Source organism: the organism of the source record quoted next, unplaced genomic scaffold (genome assembly GCF_019419815.1).
Source record: "Pyrus x bretschneideri cultivar Hongxiangsu unplaced genomic scaffold, Pyrus_bretschneideri_v1 Contig81, whole genome shotgun sequence".
In the NCBI taxonomy this organism is placed as follows: domain Eukaryota; kingdom Viridiplantae; phylum Streptophyta; class Magnoliopsida; order Rosales; family Rosaceae; genus Pyrus; species Pyrus x bretschneideri.
Window position 1 is genome coordinate 275886 of NW_025999822.1, and position 22745 is coordinate 298630.

At 37.3% G+C, this 22745-nt stretch overlaps 1 protein-coding gene and 1 pseudogene across 4 annotated transcripts; one reads left to right on the forward strand and one right to left on the reverse strand.

Annotated features, from left to right (window-relative positions):
* Positions 1 to 1677: 1677 nt before the first annotated feature.
* LOC103939748 lies at positions 1678 to 6002 on the reverse strand. Of its 4 annotated transcripts, none has more exons than XM_048575860.1 (7): positions 5987 to 6002; positions 5287 to 5654; positions 3758 to 4812; positions 2821 to 2895; positions 2281 to 2365; positions 2155 to 2201; positions 1678 to 2030 (listed from the first exon to the last, which is right to left on the reverse strand). In XM_048575860.1, the coding sequence occupies exons 3-7, from the start codon at positions 4795 to 4797 to the stop codon at positions 1997 to 1999; spliced, it is 1281 nt and encodes a 426-aa protein (XP_048431817.1). In that variant the 5' UTR covers positions 4798 to 4812; positions 5287 to 5654; positions 5987 to 6002; the 3' UTR covers positions 1678 to 1996. The 4 variants fall into 4 exon arrangements, with proteins under 4 accessions (XP_048431817.1, XP_048431818.1, XP_048431816.1 ...); XM_048575861.1 differs by lacking the exon at positions 5987 to 6002 and adding an exon at positions 4947 to 5005 and having other exon boundaries at positions 5287 to 5670; XM_048575859.1 differs by lacking the exon at positions 5987 to 6002 and having other exon boundaries at positions 5287 to 5670.
* Positions 6003 to 19067: 13065 nt separating this feature from the next.
* Positions 19068 to 19674, forward strand: LOC125473284 (annotated as a pseudogene).
* Positions 19675 to 22745: the final 3071 nt, after the last annotated feature.

The window sequence follows — 22745 nt, forward strand, 5'->3', positions numbered from 1 at the left end:
ACAAATAAACATGTAAACACAAAAATATTGTGCCAAATAACAAGAGAACACGTGTACAAAAGATATTTGTATTAATGAGTTTAGGGTTACAATCTCTTTACAATTTGAATCCTCTGATTCGATCTCCGAGCATGCAAAGTGTGTATGTAAGGGATGTTAATCAAAGGGTCAAGATGACTTGATCTTGGATGAATGATTGCCTCAATGATTTGGCTTGCGGCAAAGAAGAACAACGGCTACCAGCATCGACGATTTGGGGTTGAATTGATGATTATGCCTTTGGTGATGCATTCAGGTAACTCAGTTCACTATTTCATGCATGATTAATTGTTATGTTATATGTATGATATTGTGATGAGTTAGAGCATGATGAATTAGGGCCCTTTTGCTATTTCATATATGGTTGATTGCAACGGTATGGAGGTAAGGAAAAGGAAAGAGAGGAGGAGAGGGAAAAATATGAACCATTAGATAAATTTTATAGTGTATTAATTAGTGGAAAAGATGATTATGAAAACCGCATTTTACTTCTCACTCTTTTGATTTTCAACCGCTGGATCGAATGAATTAAAGAAGATCAAAGGACAAAAATTAATAAGGAATGTGTAAGAAGTAAAAAGTGGTGTGCGAATATCACACCCATTATGAAAATCTTAGAATAGAAGAATGAGGGGGAATGATAAAATATTATATTAAAAACTTACTACGTGGTGAGTTTATAGAGTGGGTTGTGATGCCACTCACAAAAGTCTAGCGTCAAGCTAAATTCCACACAAGTTTTTCTCCCTGCATAAGTGTCCAGATGTTAGACCTTAGCCTGCCGTTGAATTGGCGTCTTGTAGAGCCTTAGATGTAACCTTTATTGGGCAAAATGTGGCCGATAATTTTCCTCCTTTCGATGCATTTTTAAATAGCTGCAATAATATGGTGGGTCTGCCACAGCAGGCCTCGGCGGGGTAAGAAAATTTGCTGAATGGTTCCAGGTAGTAGGTGGACGGGGAGGTATTTGAGCAGCATCAACCCTTGTTGAAGCCGAGGCAGTTCGTGAGGCTTGGACGGTGTGCGTCGAACAAGAGTTTCTGCAGGTGATTATCGAGTCTGATTCATCTATTATGCTTATTAGGATGCTGCGAGGAAAGGTGAAGACATGCAAATATTGATGCAGTTGGAATCTGTTTAAGATTATGTTTGCTCCCCGAAAATGTGATGGAGCAGCTCGGTGGCTTCCTACGTAACAAAGACTCGAGGTTCTCACAGATGAGGTCAATGGGGATAGCGTTTTCCAGACTGGTTGTTTAATGTTTTGACCAAACATGTAAACATTTCTATTCGTATTTAAATAAAATTTGGCGCAATGTTGCTGATCATTTGGCTACTTGGAATTACATGGATCTGAGGGTATGTGCTTTTCACGCTCTCCTATGTGATTGATGTGGTGCCGACGGATGCTTCTATATTAAGTTTTTGATTCATGAAACAAGTGGTCGGTGTTAATCAACTGTTCTTAGCTTGGGAGGTACTTGTAATCTGCTAAATACAAGCAAGCAGTGTATCAAACAACAGTGCTTAATAGTACTTCATAGGTAAAAATATAAAGGGAGTTTTAACGAAAAGTCTGCGGTACTGTTCATTTTAACGAAAAACCACATTTTTACACTAAAAAGTCAATCCTAATACTATTCACTTTACCCTTTATTTTGTCCTTATCGTTAAAACTCAAAGTTTTCAAACCCTTTTTATTAGTTTTCCTAAATATAAACTAACGAATATTCATGCACCAACCCTTCAAAGTTTAATATCCAACAGACCAAAATAGAATATCCCAAAGTTTACAACTACTTGCTCACAACATATCTCCATTTTTTTTAAACTTCATCAATTCCAGCATGTGTTCGCATCTTTTGCCCCATTCTCTTTCAAAGAACTTCATGTTCTTGGTGTGCCATCCTCAAGCATTTCTGCACCCCATTGTTGAAGATTTTCTGCCGGAGAAAAACTAAGTTGCATTATCATATCTTGCCCTCTTTTTCCTGCACCAAACAATTAATTTAGAGCTTATAAACAAACTTCAAAACCACAACTAATAGTGTAACTAAGCGGTTGGTTGCTAGTGCCTATCAAACTTGAATACCAAGCCACACAATCACACTTAACTGTTGCAAACTACTTTCAACCTCATCTTTGAACCCTCGCCCATGACCCTGCAACAAAGTAACCCCATTTTGCAAACGCAAAACTGTAAATATCACACTCATAGCCATTAATAAGACCTAAGGGTACCTGGCCATCTTGTGTATGACCACTGCTGCTACTGCTTCCCTTCAGCGCCCCCCAGTACCCGGAACACCAGGCATCGTACAACTCCCTTTTTATTGGTGAGAAAAAAAAAACAAGAAAACAATCACTGAGTAGGTAGACTGAGATGGAAAGATAAATAAGCGGGTATGACAGCAATAACATGTGTGTGTGTGTGTGTGTGAGAGAGAGAGAGAGAGAGAGAGAGAGAGTTCTGTGCAAACTGCAAATCAAACATCTTCTGCATATTTTACATCCCATGATTATGAACCATGGGCTGATTCTTTTATTCAAAAAATTTAATGCAACTGGATTCCAGATTCACAGCTAAAGCTAAAGCTTATAGAAATGATTTGCAATTTTTCTATCTCGCTCAACAGATCATTTTCATAAACAAGAACACCACAATACAGGAATATTATCAGAAAAAAAAAAAAATGCATTGCATACTCACTGTAATACTATGAGATTCAAAACAGAACTTAATAACTTGGCCATTACTAGTTACATCCAGAGAAAACAAACCTATCCAGCCGAGAAAGATTTTCTTTCTTCCAAAATACATCAGGCTTATTGTCGAGCTTGTCCAACCGATCACTCCTACAAATGACAAGACCAGAAGTTTTGAGTTAAGCAAAAGTACACCAGAAGAGATCCATTATAACCCTACCAATCAAAACTACGTTCGCTTCATACCAAAATTTCACATGCTCTCAGCCGCTGGCTTCAACTTAGAAGAGTGAAGAGACTGATATAAAAATCCACAATCCACATTATTTCAGGTTTTACCATGTTTAATTTAAAAATATAAATGATTAGGGAAAAAAATCACAACCATGAGTGCATGTAAGCAAATCGGAATGCTATGCAGCAAAAAGAAAAGTGAATCAAAATCTAACACAAAAGAAAAAAGGTAGTAAAAAAAATTACTATTGAATGTTCCTTTTGCTCGGAACATAGGACATGATTCCTTTCAGCTACCCTTAATTTTAACATCTCAACCTTAACAAACAATCTCTCACAGCTAGGACAAACTCTACCATTTCATGGTAAGATGCTTGCTAATAATAGCACTTTAAGTCACGACTTAATGAAATAGAGAAACAACTAAAAACCAATAGAGTTAAGATCTAAACTTGCACTCATACACGAAATTCAACATGGATTAACAGAAAAGGTCAGTGGTGCATATATCTTTGTCCATTTTCTCCAAATCCAAACCATTATTTGCTGAAACCACACGAGGAATGCTGTGGAACATGAAGGCGAACAAATGATGGATAAATTGCTGTGACTCATCCATACTAAAATTTAGGAACTGTAACATGCTACCCTATAATATATCACAAATACATCACCAACAAAAATATGAACAGTGAAAATACGAGTTAACTATTATAAGAAACGGGAAAGAGTAAGTTTGGAATAGGGATGTCCAAGGGAATTGGAAATAATTGCTTACGTGATAACTGGTGGGAAGATGATTGGATCAATACGTTGACAGAAGTAGTAAGTTCCTTTGGCCTTAATATCAGCACAAAGGAATTGATTGTCAAGATGGCCTGAGATGGACACTTGGAACACCACTACACGTAAACGCCACAATTCCGATTGTTCAATGCCAGAATAACACACAATGCACATAAGGCCAGCGTCGTTGATTTCAGTGATGAAGGGAAAGCAACGGTCCAGAGGAGGAAGGAATATGTTCTCAAGCTCAACTAGATTCCGACCCGGTCGAGGGATGCCATATGAATCCAACCGATAAGTAAGAACATCACCAAAATCCCCTTGATGGACAGCAACCAAAAAGTCCTTGAATCGTGCTAACGTAGGATGGGGTTTATATGCGATTTCAAATGGATCCTCCCGACTGTCCCATGGCTCCCATTTCTCTTCAAGAGTGTCGAACACGTATGACTCAACTGACCATGTGTTTGTCACCACGAGCTTGTGTCCCAAAGCATAGTAGTGATGGGCAGCAGGACTGGTGACAGTCTTACCAACGACAAAGGGGGGGTTCGGGAGAATTTTCCACTTCCCAGATTCGGGATTATAAACCTCAAAAAGAGCTGGCCATGTTTCTGTGATACATCCCCTGTACTGTAGGGACAAAACATAAATTTTGTTCCCGAGGGTAATAACAAAAGGATAAAATTTAGGACCAGACAACATGGGTAGATTACTCTTGCATGGATCATCAGTGGGAGGATCACATGCAATAACATCAAAGTTGGGCCAATAATCATACCCTAAAAGAGGATGCGGGCAACCGAACTGACCCCCAACAATGTAAGGGTTGGAACCTACAATCATATATCTTGTTCCGAATGGCACCATGCTTCCGTCTGGATAACAAGAAGCATTCACAAGTTTAAAATCCGGTCTAGAAGGCCTCCGAGCCTTCTCCAAAGAGCTCCACGCCAATAATTTGCTAATATCAAGGGAAAATAGTTCATGGTTCTTCTGTAGGTACAAAAACCAACCCTTGTCCGGCTCCATCTTAAAAAATTCTCCCTGTAGGGTCAAAGGTAAAAAGAGATCATTGTCAATGAAAGAATTTAAATTAAACCGCTTAAAGAATTTAGTTTGATAAATACTATTAAAGTAATGAGAGTAACCAAAGTTAACAAAGACGCATAATATCATACATCATGTTCATGTAAACAAGCAACGGACGAGCAAAACCTTTAAAATCCAAATTACCCACCTGAAAAAGATAGTATGGATTAATAATAATATTATGATTTTGATCCCCGTGTGTGCTTAGATTTGCTCAAGAGAGATTGAAAACGGGATTTGCTAAGAGAAATTGAAAAAGACTACAACAACTGCGATTCATACACCCAACCAAATGCTCCTATTTATTTCTCAAAATAAATCGACAGAAAACGTAAAATACGTCTAAATTCCAGTCAATAAATAACCTGCAATTGCACACAACTAAGAGACTCCAATGAATTTTCACGCTATGAAACTGAAGCTTATTACCTGAAAATCGAAGGAAGCAAAGCGATCCAACGGGCGGCAAGAGTGAGAGACCTGATGGAAGAGATAAGATGAGGGAGGGGGAGGGGTCAGATCAATTTACACCCCTCAGCCAAAATAACCTGGAGAAGTTAGGAAACCGGAGAACAAATGGGTGCTGAGTTGGGTTTCTGATAGAGCTCGAATCAGATATGTAGAAATATGAGCGAGAAATTTGGGAGAATGTCATTGATATTAAGGTGAAGTGTGAGAGAGAAGAGAGAGATCAAGGTGGATTCTATTTAAGAAATCAGAAGCAAATCTACAATGATTGCGATTGGATCCAAGTCGGAATCGGAAACAGACTTAGCACAAGAATTCGATAGCAATCACTTGATTGGGTCTTTTAGTACCGTTTGGTACGTGGGACGGGGCGGAACAGAGTGGGACAAGGCGTTCCGTCCCACGTTTGGTGCGTCTAAAACGGATGGAACGAGCTGTTCCACGGGACGAGTTTTGGATGAATTTTCGTTCCACCTCACCCCCCTGGAACGACTCGTTCCACATCCATGGAACACAAAATTATAACCTCTCCGTCTCCTTCTTCTTCCTCCTTGTTTCCATCCGAGGGCATCTTTGCTCCCGCTCCGTTCCGTTCCGTTCCGTCCTGTCCCGTCCCGTCCAATTCCGTTCCGTCCCGTCCCGTCTACATATTAAACGATACCTTAATCCTTTGTTCCCTTTGCGAAAGGTAGTACAGAAAACTAATTAGTTTCAAACTCCGTGTGAGAGATGCAATTACTATTTAGACCATATATGAATTAAAAAACAACTATTTGTCAATATGTATTCTAATATTGTTTTCTTCCAAGCTCTTGAAGATACTCTCACCTCAATTATAAAACAAAACCGTAACTAATAGCACAACATGGTTAATGAAAAAAAGAGGTTAATTTTGACGATTGAAACATGAAATCAATGTTTTGGAGGCTTCGACGTCATTCGTAGCTCTGTCACTTGGATATTGACTACAACATCTGTATCATTTGTAACTTCCATATTGATTTCAACATCCATATCATCTGTAAGTTTGAAACTAAAATGTCATCTCCAACTTTTGTATTATTAGAATTTTAAAAAAAAGAAAAATGCATGTGCTTATATATTTCTTCATAAATACATCTCTTGACGTACAGTTTCCTTTGCATGAAAATCATTTAAAATCTCTAATTGATATGCAAAGGGAACTTTTGGGTGGAGCTTTAGATTCCACGCACGAATCGTAACATTAAAATTTCTTCTTTGATCCTACAGTTGCCCAGAAATATTCAAACATAAAATAAGCAAGAAAGACAATATGGGCATATACTTCTTCTCACAACGTGATCCACATATTTGAGAATTCTATGACTATCTTCTCCCCCAAAACTCTAGCAAGTTCTTTGCAGAAAAACAAAACACCAAAAACTATTTGAATAATGTAATTAACGAAGAGTATGATTGTAGGGTTTAAGTAGGGTATGAGGTGTACGTAGAGAGGGTATGGGCTGTAAGAGTAGTATTGGAAAATAAGCGGGGTGTATTAAGATAAATTTTAGTTAAGAAGTAGATGTAGGTGTATTAAGTATGTGGGATGTAATCAATAAAATGTAGGGTGTTAATAAAACAAGACAAAAAATTGTTGGTTTAAAAATTTGTTAGACTTTTGTTAAAAAAAAAATTGAAAAAAAAAAATGTTAGTCTATGACCAAGATTTATAAATACATAGGTTTTTATAGAATTTAACTGTAGAGATTCTATGTAAATTTTTTATTCAATTCCATCGAAATCTCATAGAGAGATGTGAGATTTGTGAATGCTTAAAATACATTGCGAAATCTCTTCAATTCCGTCTAATTGATAGAATTAGAATATAGGGTAAAGTACAAAAAACTACCTCAACTATTGGTGTCATGACACTTTCATAGCTCATCTTTTAAAATTGACAATGTCATACCTCATCTTACGAATTTGTGTCAATGTTATACCTTCCGTTAGCCTGTCGTTAATTATCAGTTAAATGCTGACGTGGCTTAAACCAGGCCCCACTTCCTATTAAAAAAAATTTTAAAAATTAAAAATTAAAATAATAAAAAAAAGTTGAAACAAAAAAAAATCAAAACCTTCCCATCCACCCCCCTCCCCCTTCTCTCTCTCCCCATCTTCTTCTTTCCTGCGTGATTCAACCAAAAAAATAAAAAAAATAAAAAATTGCCCCAACCCCAAGAAGAAGGAAAAAAAAAAAAAACCCACCCAATTCGTCCCTCTTCCCAAAAAAACACAAACCCAATTCGTTTCCCCCCCCCCCCGGCCCCCCCCCCCCCCCCAAAAAAAACAAATCCAACACCCAGCCAAACCAAAAAGCAAAAGAAGGAGGAGGAAGAAGAAGAAGAAGGAAAAGAAAAAAAAAAAACCCAGATCCCTTTCACCGATTCCGCAAGGGGGTGGGTGCGAGGTTGGGTGGGTGTAAGGATGGGTGCGGAGGGTGGATGCAAGGGGAAGAAGAATTGGGATTTTTTTTTTTTTTTTGGGGTTGCAGGTAAGGGCTCGGGTAGGGGAGAAGAGGGGGTGGGGGGATGGGGGAGAAGAAAGAAGGACGCCGCCTGTCAGCATTTAATTGAGAAATTCACGCCAAGCTAACAGAAGGTATTACATTGGCATAAATTCGTAAGATGAAGTATAACATTGTCAATTTTAAAAGATGAGGTATGAAAGTGTCGGAACACCAATAGTTAAGGTAGTTTTTTGTACTTTACCCTAGAATATAATACTAGCTAGGATTCCTTGTTCAATGTAATAGAATGTAATTAATTATATTGAACAAGGAATCCTAATCCTTGTAGCCCAAGGCTTGCGATGTCTATATAAATAAAAGTTTAGGGCTCTAACGTTCTACCCAGTTTAATTTCAAAACCTCAAGATATTCTGGAAAAGTGGTTGCGTCTTCCCTTTGTTTCAAGAAATTACTTCAAAACAAGAGAGGCAACAGAAAGCAAGACGACATGAAAAAAGCTAATTATGCTCGCTGGCAGACACCACCTATGGATATACTGGAAAATATTCTACAGCGCCTGAACTTAAGTGATCACATACGCTTAAGCACCGTCTGCAAGTTTTGGAATTCGACTGTTACACGAAGTGACATCCATTGCTCTCCACAGTTTCCATGTTTACTATACCCTCAAGAAAGTCCCAAGTACTTAAAGTTTTACGGCTTATCTGAGGGTAAAGTTCTCGAAATTAAGCTGCCTAAGAGATGTCGAGGGTGGTTTCATAGTTTTCGCAAAGGTTGGTTGATCATGATCAGGGAACAAGGAGTAGACTCTAAAGTATTTCTACTGAACCCAATTTCCAAAGCTCAACACCAACTTCCATCCTTGAAAACAATTGCGTCTTTTGAACAGAGTGTCAATGGAGAAGAAAGGACAGCATGTGCGGCCTCGGCTTTTCTTGATTATAAAATTGAATTGTCCGAGTTCAAATATCTCAGAATGTATAGTGGCAGTATTTGTAGGTCCTTATAAGGAATTGAGTTTGTGCAGACCTGGAGGAAAACGTTGGAACACCTTCCAAGTAACAGATTATTTTAAGGATGAGTATCCTTTGGATCTATTGTTTTCTCGCGGCGTGTTTTACGCCTTGGTTACGAGTACTTACAGTAATAAGAATGGTGGCGTTAGAGCTTTCATCTTGAACTTTCGAGATGAAGATGAAGACGAACCCTGTGCAGTTGAATTGAAGTTGGTCTATGACAACATAGAAGAACCATGTAGTTCTCTTAACCGTGGACATGGTGATTTCTTGCACAGAATCAATTTAAATGGAAATCACCGGGCATATTTGTTCGAATCAACAACCAACAACGAAATCTTGCTGATTCATCATATGAAGGATACTTTCGAGAGTAGTGTTATTGAACATCAGATTATTGAGCGTCGGATGCATCCCTCCAAATTTAGCAGGACTACTAAATTTAAGGTTTACAAGATTGACCCCTATAGTGGGAGCTTTATCAGGGTACACAGTTTGGGGGACCAAACATTCTTCATAGCAAGTGGTTCTTTCTTGTCTTTGCAAACGAGTGATTTTATAGGGTTAAAAGGGAATCGCATTTATTTTCAAGGCCAAGGGCTCCTCGAACATTGCGTTCCTACTACGCTATCTAATGATAGCGGCGTCTTCTATTTAGATGGTGCATATGTGGGTGGATATGTGGAAAGACGCTGGCAAAGCATTGACAATTTTAGAGGGCACGCACAAAGTTGGTTCGTTCCTAGTTTACGATATAGTTAGAGATACGGTCGTTTCCGCTCGTTTCTAGACAGAGAATCTGACCATATATGTGGCAAGCTTGACAATATATAATTTTTTTTTCTTTAACAAACTGTTACAAATATTATATTAAAGTGTGATTGTATAAATCCTTGGTAGATTTGGATACTAGTTATTCTTTCTCTACTAGGATTGTATTTACTTGGAAGAAAAATAATTTTTCTCCTCTTTACTATTATAAACATAAAGGCACTGTTTAGGGAAAATAACACATCTCATAAACTTAGAGAAATTCCTACACTTTCTCCACTCTCTCTTTGCCGCACCCCATACTCTTTGTCAGTAAAATAGGTGACAACACGGTATTAGCATGCTCCTCGAGTATACTCGTTATTCTTTCTCTACTATGATTGTATTTACTTGGAAGAAAAGTAATTTCTCTCCTCTTTACTACTATAAATAAGAACTAAATAAAGGCACTGTGTAGGGGAATAACACATCTCATTAACACAGAGAAGTTCCTACACTTTCTCCTCCCTCTCTTTGTCGCACCCTATATTCTTTGTCAGTAAAATAGGCCACAACACGTACCCTATATTATTTGTCAGTAAAATATGCCACAAAACGTTATTAGCACGCTCCTCGGCTACATTAAGGAATCTAACATAAAATTTTCTGCTACAAACCAGTTCGTCAATATCATCATGCGATTAAGTTCTTCCAAAACGATGGTTTTTATCTCGATAGCATGAACATCCACCATACGTTTACGAATTTTAGATTTTACATAACTTGTCTAGCATTATATTCATAATTGATGGATTATGTGAGTTGATATTGTGATCATGCATTGAAATATATAATTGAATTGAATTAAAGTTAAAAAAAAAAATTAAAAATTATGGTTTTGAAACCCCGGCAAGCTGCGGCTCGAAGCCGCTCTGCCACCGATCTATGGAGCCAGCAGCTCCACCTGAGAACCCAAGAAAACGAAGCCAACCCCAGCCTCGCCTGAAGCCGAGACCACGGGTTTGCCTTCCCCTTTTTCCTAGAAATCACTACCTGCAGTCGTGCTATTTTGGGTTTTGCATCGTCGCCTCTAACGATGTCCTTTGAATTTTGTTCAAATTCATCGAATTCAAGAATTTCCCGTTCCCAATCCCCTCGTTAGGATTGGTTCTTCAACGAACCACCATGCATTGTGGCTCACCTCGAGGTCCCCAACGTAAAAACACAGCCACCAGTAGCGGTGACGCTGGTTCCTTCTTCGTCGAGCTCACCCAGTTGCAACTGGAGTTTTTATTGGTCTACTCGAGCCCAATTGGGCCTGGCACCTCGGCCCGCAGCTAAAACAAATTTTTTGGTTTTGGGCTCGCCTGCAACAGTCCAGCATCTGCCCCCTTCGGTCCGCTCAGCACCAGCCACGCACCAAATTAGAACGCACTTCGGGCCTCTGTCTCAAGGCCTGCGTTTGCAGCCCGTTTCGTGAGCAACAGGGCCTGTTGTTCGTGGACCAACCTAGCCTAATTTTGTTCTTGGGCCGTATGGCTTCATAGTTTTTAGTACATTAGGGCTTTGGTACAATTTTGGGCCACCCAGTTTTATCACCTAATTGTTTTGTTTTTTAGGCATAATTGGGTTTATGATATTTTTTTGCCCATCTTTCAGTTTGGCCCGAAGTTGAAGAATTAATTCAAGAGTTAATCTTAGTTTATTAATTTGAAGTTTTTGGGTTTTTAATATTTGATACATTAAGTGTTTTTCGTCCTATTCTAGTAGCTAAAATTATAATTTTGAAATTTAAGTTTTCCATCAAAGTCTTCATTAATTGATGACGTGACGCCTATGTGTACTAGGGGTGGGTTCGAAATACCGAAAACCGAAAAAAACCGTACCGAAAACCAAACCAAAAGTGTAAAACCAGACCGAACGGAATCTGGTTCAGTACGGTTCGGTTTCTGGGGTTCAAAAATTGGACTGAACTGAACCGAACCTAGTTAAGGCAAAATGACGTTGTTTTATATTTAATTATAAATTAATAATGTTTTTTTTTTATCTTGAACGGCGTCGTCTAGTCACTCTTGTAACCTCGTCTTCAATCTTCAGTCTGAAAGTGAAATCCTAAACACTAAACAAATCCATTCCCTTTCGGCCTTCCCTTTCCCTTATCCCCCTCCTCTGCACTCTCACTCTGGACCATCTCCTTCCTAGCTCCGCCGTTCTTCCGCTTCATCTTCTTCCTTCCCAGCGACCTGCGACCTGCCTCACACATCTCGCCAACGCGACGCCGTCTTACTCACTCTCAATCTCTCACCCCCGTGACCCGTGACCCGTGACCCGTGACCTGTGACCTGCACGCGACCCATAACTTCTTCTCGCTATTTCTAGTCTCCAGTATCGACCCACAAATTCCCTCCTTTGCAAGGTTAGTCTCTCACCCAGTCACCCTGCCGTGAACTGTGATGCGTTGTGCAGATTTTTTTTTTTCGATTTCATTGGTTCTAATCTGTAGACATTTCTATTGGGTATCCTATATTGCTATAACCATTTTTTAAATTTTGGTTTATAAACATTGGGTATGCATGCACTGCAATAGACATTATGTAACCTTATTCAAACATTTCTAATTTTGGTTATAAACATCGGTTTTGATCTGTAATTTTGGGTATGCACTGCAATAGATTTTTTAGACATTTCTATTGGGTATGTTATAAACATTGGGTAATTTCATTTCTAAACAACACTATTAGACTATTCGTTGAGGAGGAGAGAGAGAGATGGAGAACAGATGACAAAGAACTGCAATATTTAATGGAGATCAAACAAGACAAAACAAGTGTATAAATTTAATTAAAATCGGTTAATCTGATGGTGGTTTCCTGCAAAGATAGCTTGTTTTGGTTTTATTTTTCAGTTGATAGTTTTGGGGCTTCATTTTGCAAACAATTCAGAGATTGTTTGTTGTTTTGAATCAAAAGAAAGAAATTTCAAATATTATGGTTTTTTAGTTTGTTCGTTTGTTTGTTTTTAGGCTATCAAAATTCAAAGATTAGTTTAATGGAGGAAGGAGAAAGGTGCTTTACCCAAATTTGAAGGTGGAAGTTTAACATTTGATTGGATAGGAACACCTCTAAATTTTTGCCCCCACTTTTTTTGTGGGGGGTGGGGGCGTATTTTTGTGTGGGAGTTGTCTCTATATTTAGGTTGGAGATGGTGTGGATGACATTTTTTACTCTCTTTTTGCTCACTTGGGATTTGACTCATTGAGGCTAATTATAAGCATTGGATCAAACAAGACAAAGAACTGCAACACTATTAAACATTGGGTAATTTATAAATATTGCAGTTTTTTTTTTTTTCAAAGAAGAATATTATTAGATACGAACATAAATGTTTACATCAATAGCTATGGTATTAAATAACCACTCCAGCTCAAAACAATCTCACAAGTTTTGTATGTGCATCGTACCTTCGGTTTATTATGTGCATTTGTAGCTTTTGCATGTGCATCGTACCTTTGCTTATTATATGTTTTGTATCTTAATTAGATGAAGTCAAGTGCATCAAAGGCCTCGAGCTCAAGCTCAAACTCAATGAGATCATCAAATAGCTCCCGTGAAAAAATAAACTCATCTACTTCTACTCCATTGCAAGTAAGTTGTCATCTCTATACTTTCTCTATGGTTCTTATGTCTCAATTTATTTAATAATTAATTGTAATAATTCTTACTCTTATTTTTGAAGGACATTGTTGGTGAATCAACTCCACCTCAACCCCTCATGGTGGCAAATCAACAAACTCCTTTTACTCTTGGTGGATCCACAAATTTATCCGATGCAACTCCAAAACAAGGTGGCTCAAGTGATCAAGTAAGTAAAGAAGACACTCTCTTGGATTCACTAAAAAGTCATTCAAGATCTACAATTTGGGAGCATTTTGATAGGATAATGGAGGGAGGTAGAGTTAAAGGGGTGTGCAAGTATTGCAACAAATCGTATATGGCCGACACGGATAAAAATGGTACAACTAGCATAAGAAATCACTTAGCTAGATGTAGGAGCTATGGTCCTAAGAAGGAAATATTTGGCGCAAATAGGCAAAAGATCTTAACCTTTGCCGGCACAAAAGATAAGTTGGAAGCTATTGTTTTTCTCAAGTGGAAGTTACTAAGGCTTGTGTTGAGATGATAATTATAGACGAGTTACCTTTTGCTTTTGTCGAGGGAGATGGTTTTCGTCATTTTTGCATGCATGCATGTCCTTTGTGGAGAGTACCTAGTCGTAAGACAATAGCTAAAGATGTACTTGGCTTGTTTTACTCCGAAAAGGAGAAATTGAAAAGTCAGTTGAAGACATTTAGGGTGTGTCTAACAATGGATACATGGACTTCTATTCAACAAATAAATTACATGATTCTCACCGCTCATTTTATTGATGATGATTGGATGTTACATAAAAACATTTTGAACTTTTGTGTCATTCCAAATCATAAAGGAGAATCCATTGCTCAACTTTTGGAGGAGTGGGGCATAGAGAAGGTGTTAACTATTACGGTTGACAATGCTTCGGCAAATGATTCCGGCTTAAGGGATTTCGTGCACCGAATAAGTGGGTGGGGGATTCCTAATGCACTTTTGCATGATGGAAAATATTTGCACATGAGGTGTGTTGCTCATATCCTTAATTTGGTGGTGAATGATGGGATAAAGATGTTGAATACTGCCATACAAAGCATTCGTAATGCAGTTAGGTATGTAAGATCTTCCCCTCAAAGGTTGGAGAGCTTTAAAAGGTGTGTTGAGAAAGTGAGAATAGAAAGCAAAGGGCCTATGATTTTAGATGTCTCTATTAGGTGCAATTCCATATTTTTAATGTTAGAATCAGCTTTGAAGTTCAAGATGGCTTTTGATAGGTTGAAAGTAGATGATGGTCATTACCTTCCTTACTTTACTAAAGAAAATCATAATAATATAAGGGAGGGGCCACCTTTGACTCATGATTGGAGTGAGGCGAGAATATTTGCATCATTTTTTAGACCTTTCTATGAAGTCACTTTAAAAGTGTGTTGTTCTAATACTCCAACAATTCATACTACTTTTGGTGATTTGTTTAAGATCAAAAGTCTCCTCCTTGAAAAAAAGATAATGAATTCTTGTCTATGATCTCCATGTTGATGCAAGAAAAATATGACAAATATTGGGGTTCAATTGATGATATGAATCAATATGTTTTTATTGCACTTGTGCTTGATCCTCGCCTTAAATTAGAGAAGGTGGTTGATTATTATGAGATACTATATGGCGAGGATGAGGAAAAAGTTGAAATTGCAACCAATGTGGTGAAAAATTTGTTGTTTGATCTTTACAAGATTCATGAAGCGTTGTCTTTTGATACACAACAAAGCACAAGTAGTGTTGGTAGTTCTCAGTCGGCAACTATAAGTGGAGATCCTTTATCAAGCATGACAGAGATTGAAAGAAAGTTGAAAGAGAAAAGTGAAATGAGAAAAGCAAAGAGAGCCCGTATTGTGCACAATGATTTGGATATATATCTTTCGGATCCTAATGAAAGGGAAGAAGAGGCAAACTTTGATATCTTGAATTGGTGGAGGGTGAATGGGCTTTCTATGTATCCTATTTTGGCACGAGTTGCAAAAGAGATTTTAGCTATTCCCGTATCAACCATTGCTTCCTCTTTTAGCACAAGTGGACGAATAATTGATCTATATCGTAGTTCTTTGAGTCCAAAAATGGTGGAAGCTTTGATATGTACACAAAATTGGCTTAGGTCAATTCATGTAGCGTTACATCATGAGCCAACCATTGAGGAGATTGAATTTTGTGAAGAAGTTGAGAAAGGTCATTTTACTTATTGCATTTGGTTTTGTTAGACTATTTTCATTACATGCTAAGTTGCATGCTTGCTTTACATCATGTTTCATTTTTTTATTTGTATGTAGAAATGGCAAGTGGAAACTCAAACAATGGTGCTATGTTGCCTCCTAGGCCGCCTAAGCATTGAGCTTGAGCTTGAGGACTTGGAAGATTTTATTTGTGCCAAGACATGAATTGATGAAACCTTGAAGGTTTATTTGACTTGTGTGATGTTTATTTTAAATTTGGACTTTTTGAAGACTTAAACTTTGATGTTTATTGAAGTTTGGACTTTGGAAATTGGAAGACTTGATTGATGATTCTAGTTGGAACTTGGAAGACTTAAACTTTGGATTCTCATCGTGGTTTTGTTGTTGAATATGGTCTAAGGTTATGATAGTAGTTCCACTTCTCAAATGGCATGTCTTTCCTTTTAAGTCAAATGTAGATGTGTAAAATTGATTTCATACTTGTAGGTTTTCATGTGGATGACTATGAAGAAGTGACTTTGAATGTGAACTTTCATATTTTTTTTTTTTAATTTTGGAGGAAAAAAAAAAAAAACACAAAACCGAACCGAGAAAAAACTGAAATAAAATTGCACCGAACTAAACCGAATCGAAATTTTGGTTCGGTTTCGGTTTTGGGAAAAAACCGAACCGCTAAGAACAGAACCCAACTCGAACGATGACTGAGTACCATGTGTCAATATGACTTACGTGGATATTAAAATTTAAAAATATAAATATTTTAAAAATAAAAAAATAAAAACTTTTCTTTTCTCACGCGGTCACAACCTTCAATCTTGCGATCATGATCCCCTCTACGCCCAGTCATTCCCCCTCCCTCTTCGACTCCCCTGATCCCTCCCAATCCTCCCTCTTCACCTCCTTGATCCATCTCCTGCAAAAACCCTAATCCCCAAAAGTCTTACCGCTGCTCTTCTCATCTGCCGCCTATTCATGGCTCGGCTTGGGGCTCGCCGCATCCTTTCCGTCGCTGATTCTCCACGCCTCGACGACCCCGTGGAAAGTGACCATGTGTTTGTCACCAGGAGCTTGTGTCCCAAAGCATAGTAGTGATGGGCAGCAGGATCAGTGACAGTATTACCAACGACAAAGGGGGGGTTCGGGAGAATTTTCCACTTACCAGATTCGGGATTATAAACCTCAAAAAGGGCTGGCCATGTTTCTGCGATATATCCCCTTTACTGTAGGGTCAAAACATGAATTTTGATCTCGAGGGTAGTTACAAAAGGATATACAACATGCGTAGATTACTCTTGCATGGATCATCAGTGGGATGATCACAAGCAATAACATCAAAGTTGGGCCAATAATCATACCCTAAAAGAGGATGCGGGCAACTGATCTGACCCCCAACAATATAAGGGTTGGAACCCACAATCATATATCTTGTTCCGAATGGCACCATGCTTCCGTCTGGATAACAAGAAGCATTCACAAGTTTAAAATCCGGTCTAGGACGCCTCCGAGCGTTCTCCAAAGAGCTCCAATAATTTGCTAATATTTAGGGCAAATAGTTCATGGTTCTTCTGCAGATACAAAAACCAACCCTTGTCCGGCTCCATCTTAAAAAATTCTCCCTGTAGGGTCAAAGGTAAAAATAGATCATTGTCAATGAAAGAATTAAAATTAAATCGTTTAAAGAATTTAGTTTGATAAGTACTATTAAAGTAATGAGAGTAACCAAAGTTAACAAAGATGCATAATATCATACATCATGTAAACAAGCAACGGACGAGCAAAACCCTTAAAAAATCCAAATTACCCACCTGAAAAGGATAGTATAGATTAAATCAAAATTATAAACATGAAGTGATTCTGAAGAGATATTAGCCAACTAAATGAAAACTATAAACATAAAGTGATACGTTATAAATGACATTGCAACGAACTATGTCGTTGCCTACAGAGGGTGACAGTGGTTTTGAGAGCTTGAATAAATTAGTATATGCTAATAAATGATTTTGTGGTGTATTCATAATCTCACAGAGCCTAAATAGTCTTTCGTATTAAGATATAGGAGAAATTAGGTTCTCATCCTTCCTTTTGCTACTCCTTTGATTAAAACCTTAATCATTTTCATTTTTTGATCAAGGTCCTTGGTATTAATAACATCATTAATTATTTCAATAATAAAATATTTTTTATTTCTAAATATATTCATTTAATGTTAAAAATGTTACAATCAGTATATTTATATTTATGGCTAAATTTTTTATCTTATAATTTTATTTTTAGTTTGTACCCATTTTTAATTTGCAACCCTTTTTTAATTTGTTCCATTTTTCTTTTCAATTTTAATTTGTACCCATATATTAATTTCTTTTTGTGCCCATATTTTATAAAGTTTTATTTGTATTTGTACCCATATTTTTTTATTTATTTGTACCCATTTTTAATTTTACTAAATGTACCCATGCTAATTATATGTACCATTCATGTAATTTTTTTTTCAAAATTTTAATCTTAAAATGTACTCATTCTTAAATATACCAATTTGTTATAGGCAAAATGTCACATCCCGCCCCGGGTCCCTATCACATCCCGGGCTCGACTCCACCGTAGCAAGATATTGTCCGTTTTGGGCCCTTACCACACTCTAACGGTTTTGTTTCTGAGAACTCACGCGAGAACTTCCCAGTGGCTCACCCATCTTAGGATTGCTTTCGCGCGAACTCGCTTAACTTCGGAGTTCCGATGGAACCCGAAGCCAATAAGTTCTCAAAAAGCCTCGTGCTAGGTAGAGATGGGAATAAAATGCGTTGACTTAGTAAGGCGATCAACTATCACCCAAATGCCATCAAAACCATTATGTGTACGCATAAGCACGCCTTGATTTCGGTCGAGTGTGTCATAAAATGTACCATTTTTTTATATAAAATCTATTCAATTTTTTTCTAATCCATTTTTAAAATTATATGGGTACATTCTTCTTCTTCTTTTTTTTTTTTTTTTTTTTTTGATTTGAGAATGTATCCGTGTTAAGTTTAATCAAAGAAATTTACTAATATTATTAAGCCTAATTTTTTTTCTTTTGGTGATTTTGAAGAATGTACCAATGTTTTGGTACAATAATTTTTTGGTTAATTTTGATGAATGTACCCATGTTTACACACACACACACACACAATAGTATATTTATATTTTAATATTTTAATCCCACAAATTATGGTTTTTTTATTTAAAATTTCATTAACATAAACAACTATAAATTTCAATTTTTAATTTAAAAAAATATAGTAACATACATAGAAATAAATTATCACATTAATTTCAGAGACTTGGATCAAAAATTGAAAGCCAACACGGTTTTAGTCAAAGAATTTTCATAGCTAGGGACCGCATTCAAAATCTCCCTAAGATATATAAGTAATTTCATATTAAAATTTTATGTATGATGAATTCAACAATTAGTTTGTATCGATAATAGCCAAAATTTAACACCCAATTTCATAAATGTCACTTTTTATAAAAAAACAATTTAAAAATAATAGAAAATTCATTTAAATAGACTTAAATACCCTTAATTTTTTTTTTTTTTTAAAAGCATAAACTAAATTCAATGAGAAAAAAAGTCAAAGTTAGCCAAGAACCAATGACCATAAGCATAAGATCTACACGGCCCTCAAATTGTTCCCATCTTCCTTGTCGTAACCACAAGCAACAAATTATTGCCAGCAATGAAGGTATACCATTAAAAGCCCTTCTTATGGCTACAAGACCGTGGGGGCAATCACTCTTTCGAAGCAGCATCCCTAGCAACCAAGCTTCAACAACAGTGGCAACAATAAGGATCGGTCTCGTGGCAGGAGGTAAGAGCAAGAAGACGACTCGCACTGTGCCCAAGTCCAATGATATCAATCTCAAGCTTCTCGTCAAGCTTTACTGTTTTCTTGTCTGGAAGACTAGAAGCAAGAAAACTGCGAGGGCTAGGATTGAGAAGCCAAGAGGAGAGTGCTTGACATTTGATCAGCTTGCTTTGACAGCACGATAGGATCAGAACATGGTTCTCCTTAGAGATCCTAAGAATTCTCGTGAAGTAATGAAACACTTTGGTCCAGCTCCTGGTGTGCCACACAACAACACTAAACCTTATGTGCGGTCCCAAGGGATGGAAGTTTGAGAAGGCTAGAGGAAAGAGGAACAACAAGGAGTTAGGATTAAAAATGCTTTATGGAATCCAATTTTGCTTTAGAGTTTAAGCCGGTTAGGATGGATCTTTCATAAACTTGCACAAGTTTGATATTACCAACTTCTTTAGCCGCCTCGCAATTTGAACAACAATGCCGAGGAGATTTATTAAAGTGTTTTGGCTTTTTTTATGTAAATGAGTTTTGAATTTTGAGGGTATTTAGGTCTATCCACATGAGTTTTATGCTATATTTGAAAGTTTTTATAAAAGGTAACATTTATGGAATTGGGTGTTAATTTTGGCTATTAATGATACATACTCTTCAATAATATGTGGGGTACTAATAAAAAAAACTTAAACAAAAGAAATACTAATAAAAAGAGTTTTAAAACTTACATTTTAACTGAAAACAATCTAATAACTTTAAGGATATAGACAAAAAACAACTGATAACCACACGCCACACACACTCACACGAAGGCCCATGTGGTCTTTTGTCTCTCTTCTCTCTCATCTTCAACCCATCAATGGCGCGTTTAAGTAAGGCTAATGAGAGTTAAGAAACGGAATTGAATTCCGATTATGGATTACACTGATGTTTATTAACATGAAAGGAATAAAAAATAGTGTGGGACCTAGATGAATTCCGGAATCACACTCTGGAATTTCCCGAAGTCGGATTCTTAAGCAAATAATGGCTTGCTTAAGTGAGGCATGGTGTGGAAGCCAAAAGCTTACCAGCTTATATTGAAAGATAACTTTGCATGGTTACATGGTACTCTAGGTTGGCTCAGTAGCAAAAACGCTTTTCTTTGCCCCATAAATAGAAGGACAAGAAAGAGATTTTTAGTTTTATTACTCCCTCACATCTGCACTTATCAACCCAACTTTGCTATTTGGGGGGTGAAACAAACCATCCTTATTTCTATCTTTATGGAAAGAGGGGTGAGCGAGCGCTTCTTCAATTTTGGTGTGAAAAATAAGGTGAGGGGCGTTTTTGTTGGAGTAGTTAACCACATGGAAAATTGAGTTTAATAACACTGTGTAAAACTGATAATCTAAAATTGCATGTTGGAACCAAATTCACACACCACTGTGACTGACTGAGATGCTCGAATCCGTTTACCTATAAGGGTTTATTTATACTAGTTGGAGAGATGACCTTTTAGGATAGTAGAATCCTTATTAAACTGGGAGAATCCTTGAGGATATCTAAAAAGTAGATATTGCTTCCTCTTAGGAGTGTGATTACTTACAGCACACGCCAATTAAATTGTAAGGATTCCAAGATTATAGGAAACCTACTGATTCCATACTAGCTTAGGTTCCCAAATCTTGGGGAATAAGAACAGTCTATTTCAGCATAGTCAACGGACTCCGCCCATTGATTCTGGAATAGGATGATGATGGCATCACTTATCTGTCTAGTTAGCTCCACTATGAAGGCTATTGAGTCCACGACCAGACTTCTGAGGTAGGCATACTCCATTCTGTCTTACTTTAACCCTGGAAAATCATGATCCCAAAATTGCTCATAACTAGGCATCATAAATGACTTGTTCCCCTTAAAGATGGGTAATTACCCAGATACGTGTGTGATATTATAAAAAATCAACCATCGATTTGGTTTATAAATGTCAAATATAAAATCATATTTTATGAAATCAAAATCAAGTCACTAAAAATCTTGATGGAGTCACCCAAATATCCAACGACTCGTTTGAAACAAGTCACAAGAGCTCACAACCATAAACTCATACAACACAATGAAAAGTAGGGCTAGAGCGACATAGTTCAGCCGAAGCCTACATCTCTGAAGCTATCTCAATCCAAACTGAATCCAAAGAATCAACAAAGTAATTAATCGGGTTCCGGACCTCTCAACAGAACCATAATACCAAATGGGATTCCAAACCACTCAACAAAATCCAACCAAGATACAATTCCACACCACTCAACAGAATCGCAGAGTAGAAGGGATTCCGGACCTCTCAACGGAATCCGAGTGGATACGATTCTGGACCTTTCAACGAAATCGTGGAGTACAATGGATATCGAACCACTCAAAAAAATCCAAGCTGGATCCAATTCCGGACCACTCAAAGGAATTACAGAGTATGAGGAGTTTCAGACCTTTTAACGGAATCCAGATGGAGCAGGGAACCAGATCACTCAATAGAAACCCCAACAGAAACCCAGTTCCGAATCACTGAATGGAACCGAGCGGAAGGCCAACAACCATAATGTACAATGGCTTAAAAAAACGACACAAGGCACAAATTACTCAATTTACAAAAGCTCAACAAAGTGAAACAAGGCACAAATAGTAAATTTAGAAAGAATCAACGAAGCAGGAAATGAAACAATATTGAAACAACAAATCCCCATCACAATAAGTTAACAGTCCACTACTAGCCCTCACATTTCATCACAACATGCCAATCATACAAATCAAACCATATTTCAAATATATATGTCAAATCTCATTTCATAAACATAAATCGATGACTAAGTATTAAAAATAACAATTCAATAGAAAACATATTTATAAAACCAGGTCATATCCACACAGGATAACAATTACAAAAACCATGTAATCACCAATATCACATATATTAAAGTCACTCACCTAGAGCCCGCACTACGAATCCTTAGGTCAAATATCGAGACATCCACATCTGATTGTCGCCTAAAACAAATACCAAATCACATCTTAGAATTTATCGATAAAACAAGTAATCGTAGCTTGTACAAGTCATCTAGGACATGCTAGATGAATTCGGGATCCATTGACCAAAAGTCAACTGTGGGTTAAAGGTCAACCGTCGGGTCTACTGTTGGAAATGTGCCCTAAAACCAATCATATGATGATACTTTACGGACATTTCAAAATAATGTAGTTTAAATGTAAAGGGCAAAGATTATTGTTTGAGCCGTCTCATATAAATGTTATATGCTTAAACGATAAGTCCAAGGAATATGTGATTGGAAGAATGCGATCTAAAGAAGTTAGATTCATGAGACCATTCTTTCGTTGACACATCCTAAACGTTCCTGATCATAGGATTGTCAATTGGGCATTGACAGTCCGTTAAGATCAGTACGTGCTATGTCTTCTCTCAGGGAGAGTGACTAGTCTCG

Bases quoted from the DNA above. Each gene is read 5' to 3' on its own strand.
- LOC103939748 (XM_048575860.1), bottom strand. From the start codon at position 4,797: ATGGAGCCGGACAAGGGTTGGTTTTTGTACCTACAGAAGAACCATGAA. The intron at 2,202-2,280 runs GTACCCTTAGGT...ACTTTGTTGCAG, and splicing joins GTCATACACAAGATGGCCAG to GGTCATGGGCGAGGGTTCAA. The intron at 2,031-2,154 runs GTTAAGTGTGAT...TGTTTGGTGCAG, and splicing joins GTTGAAAGTAGTTTGCAACA to GAAAAAGAGGGCAAGATATG.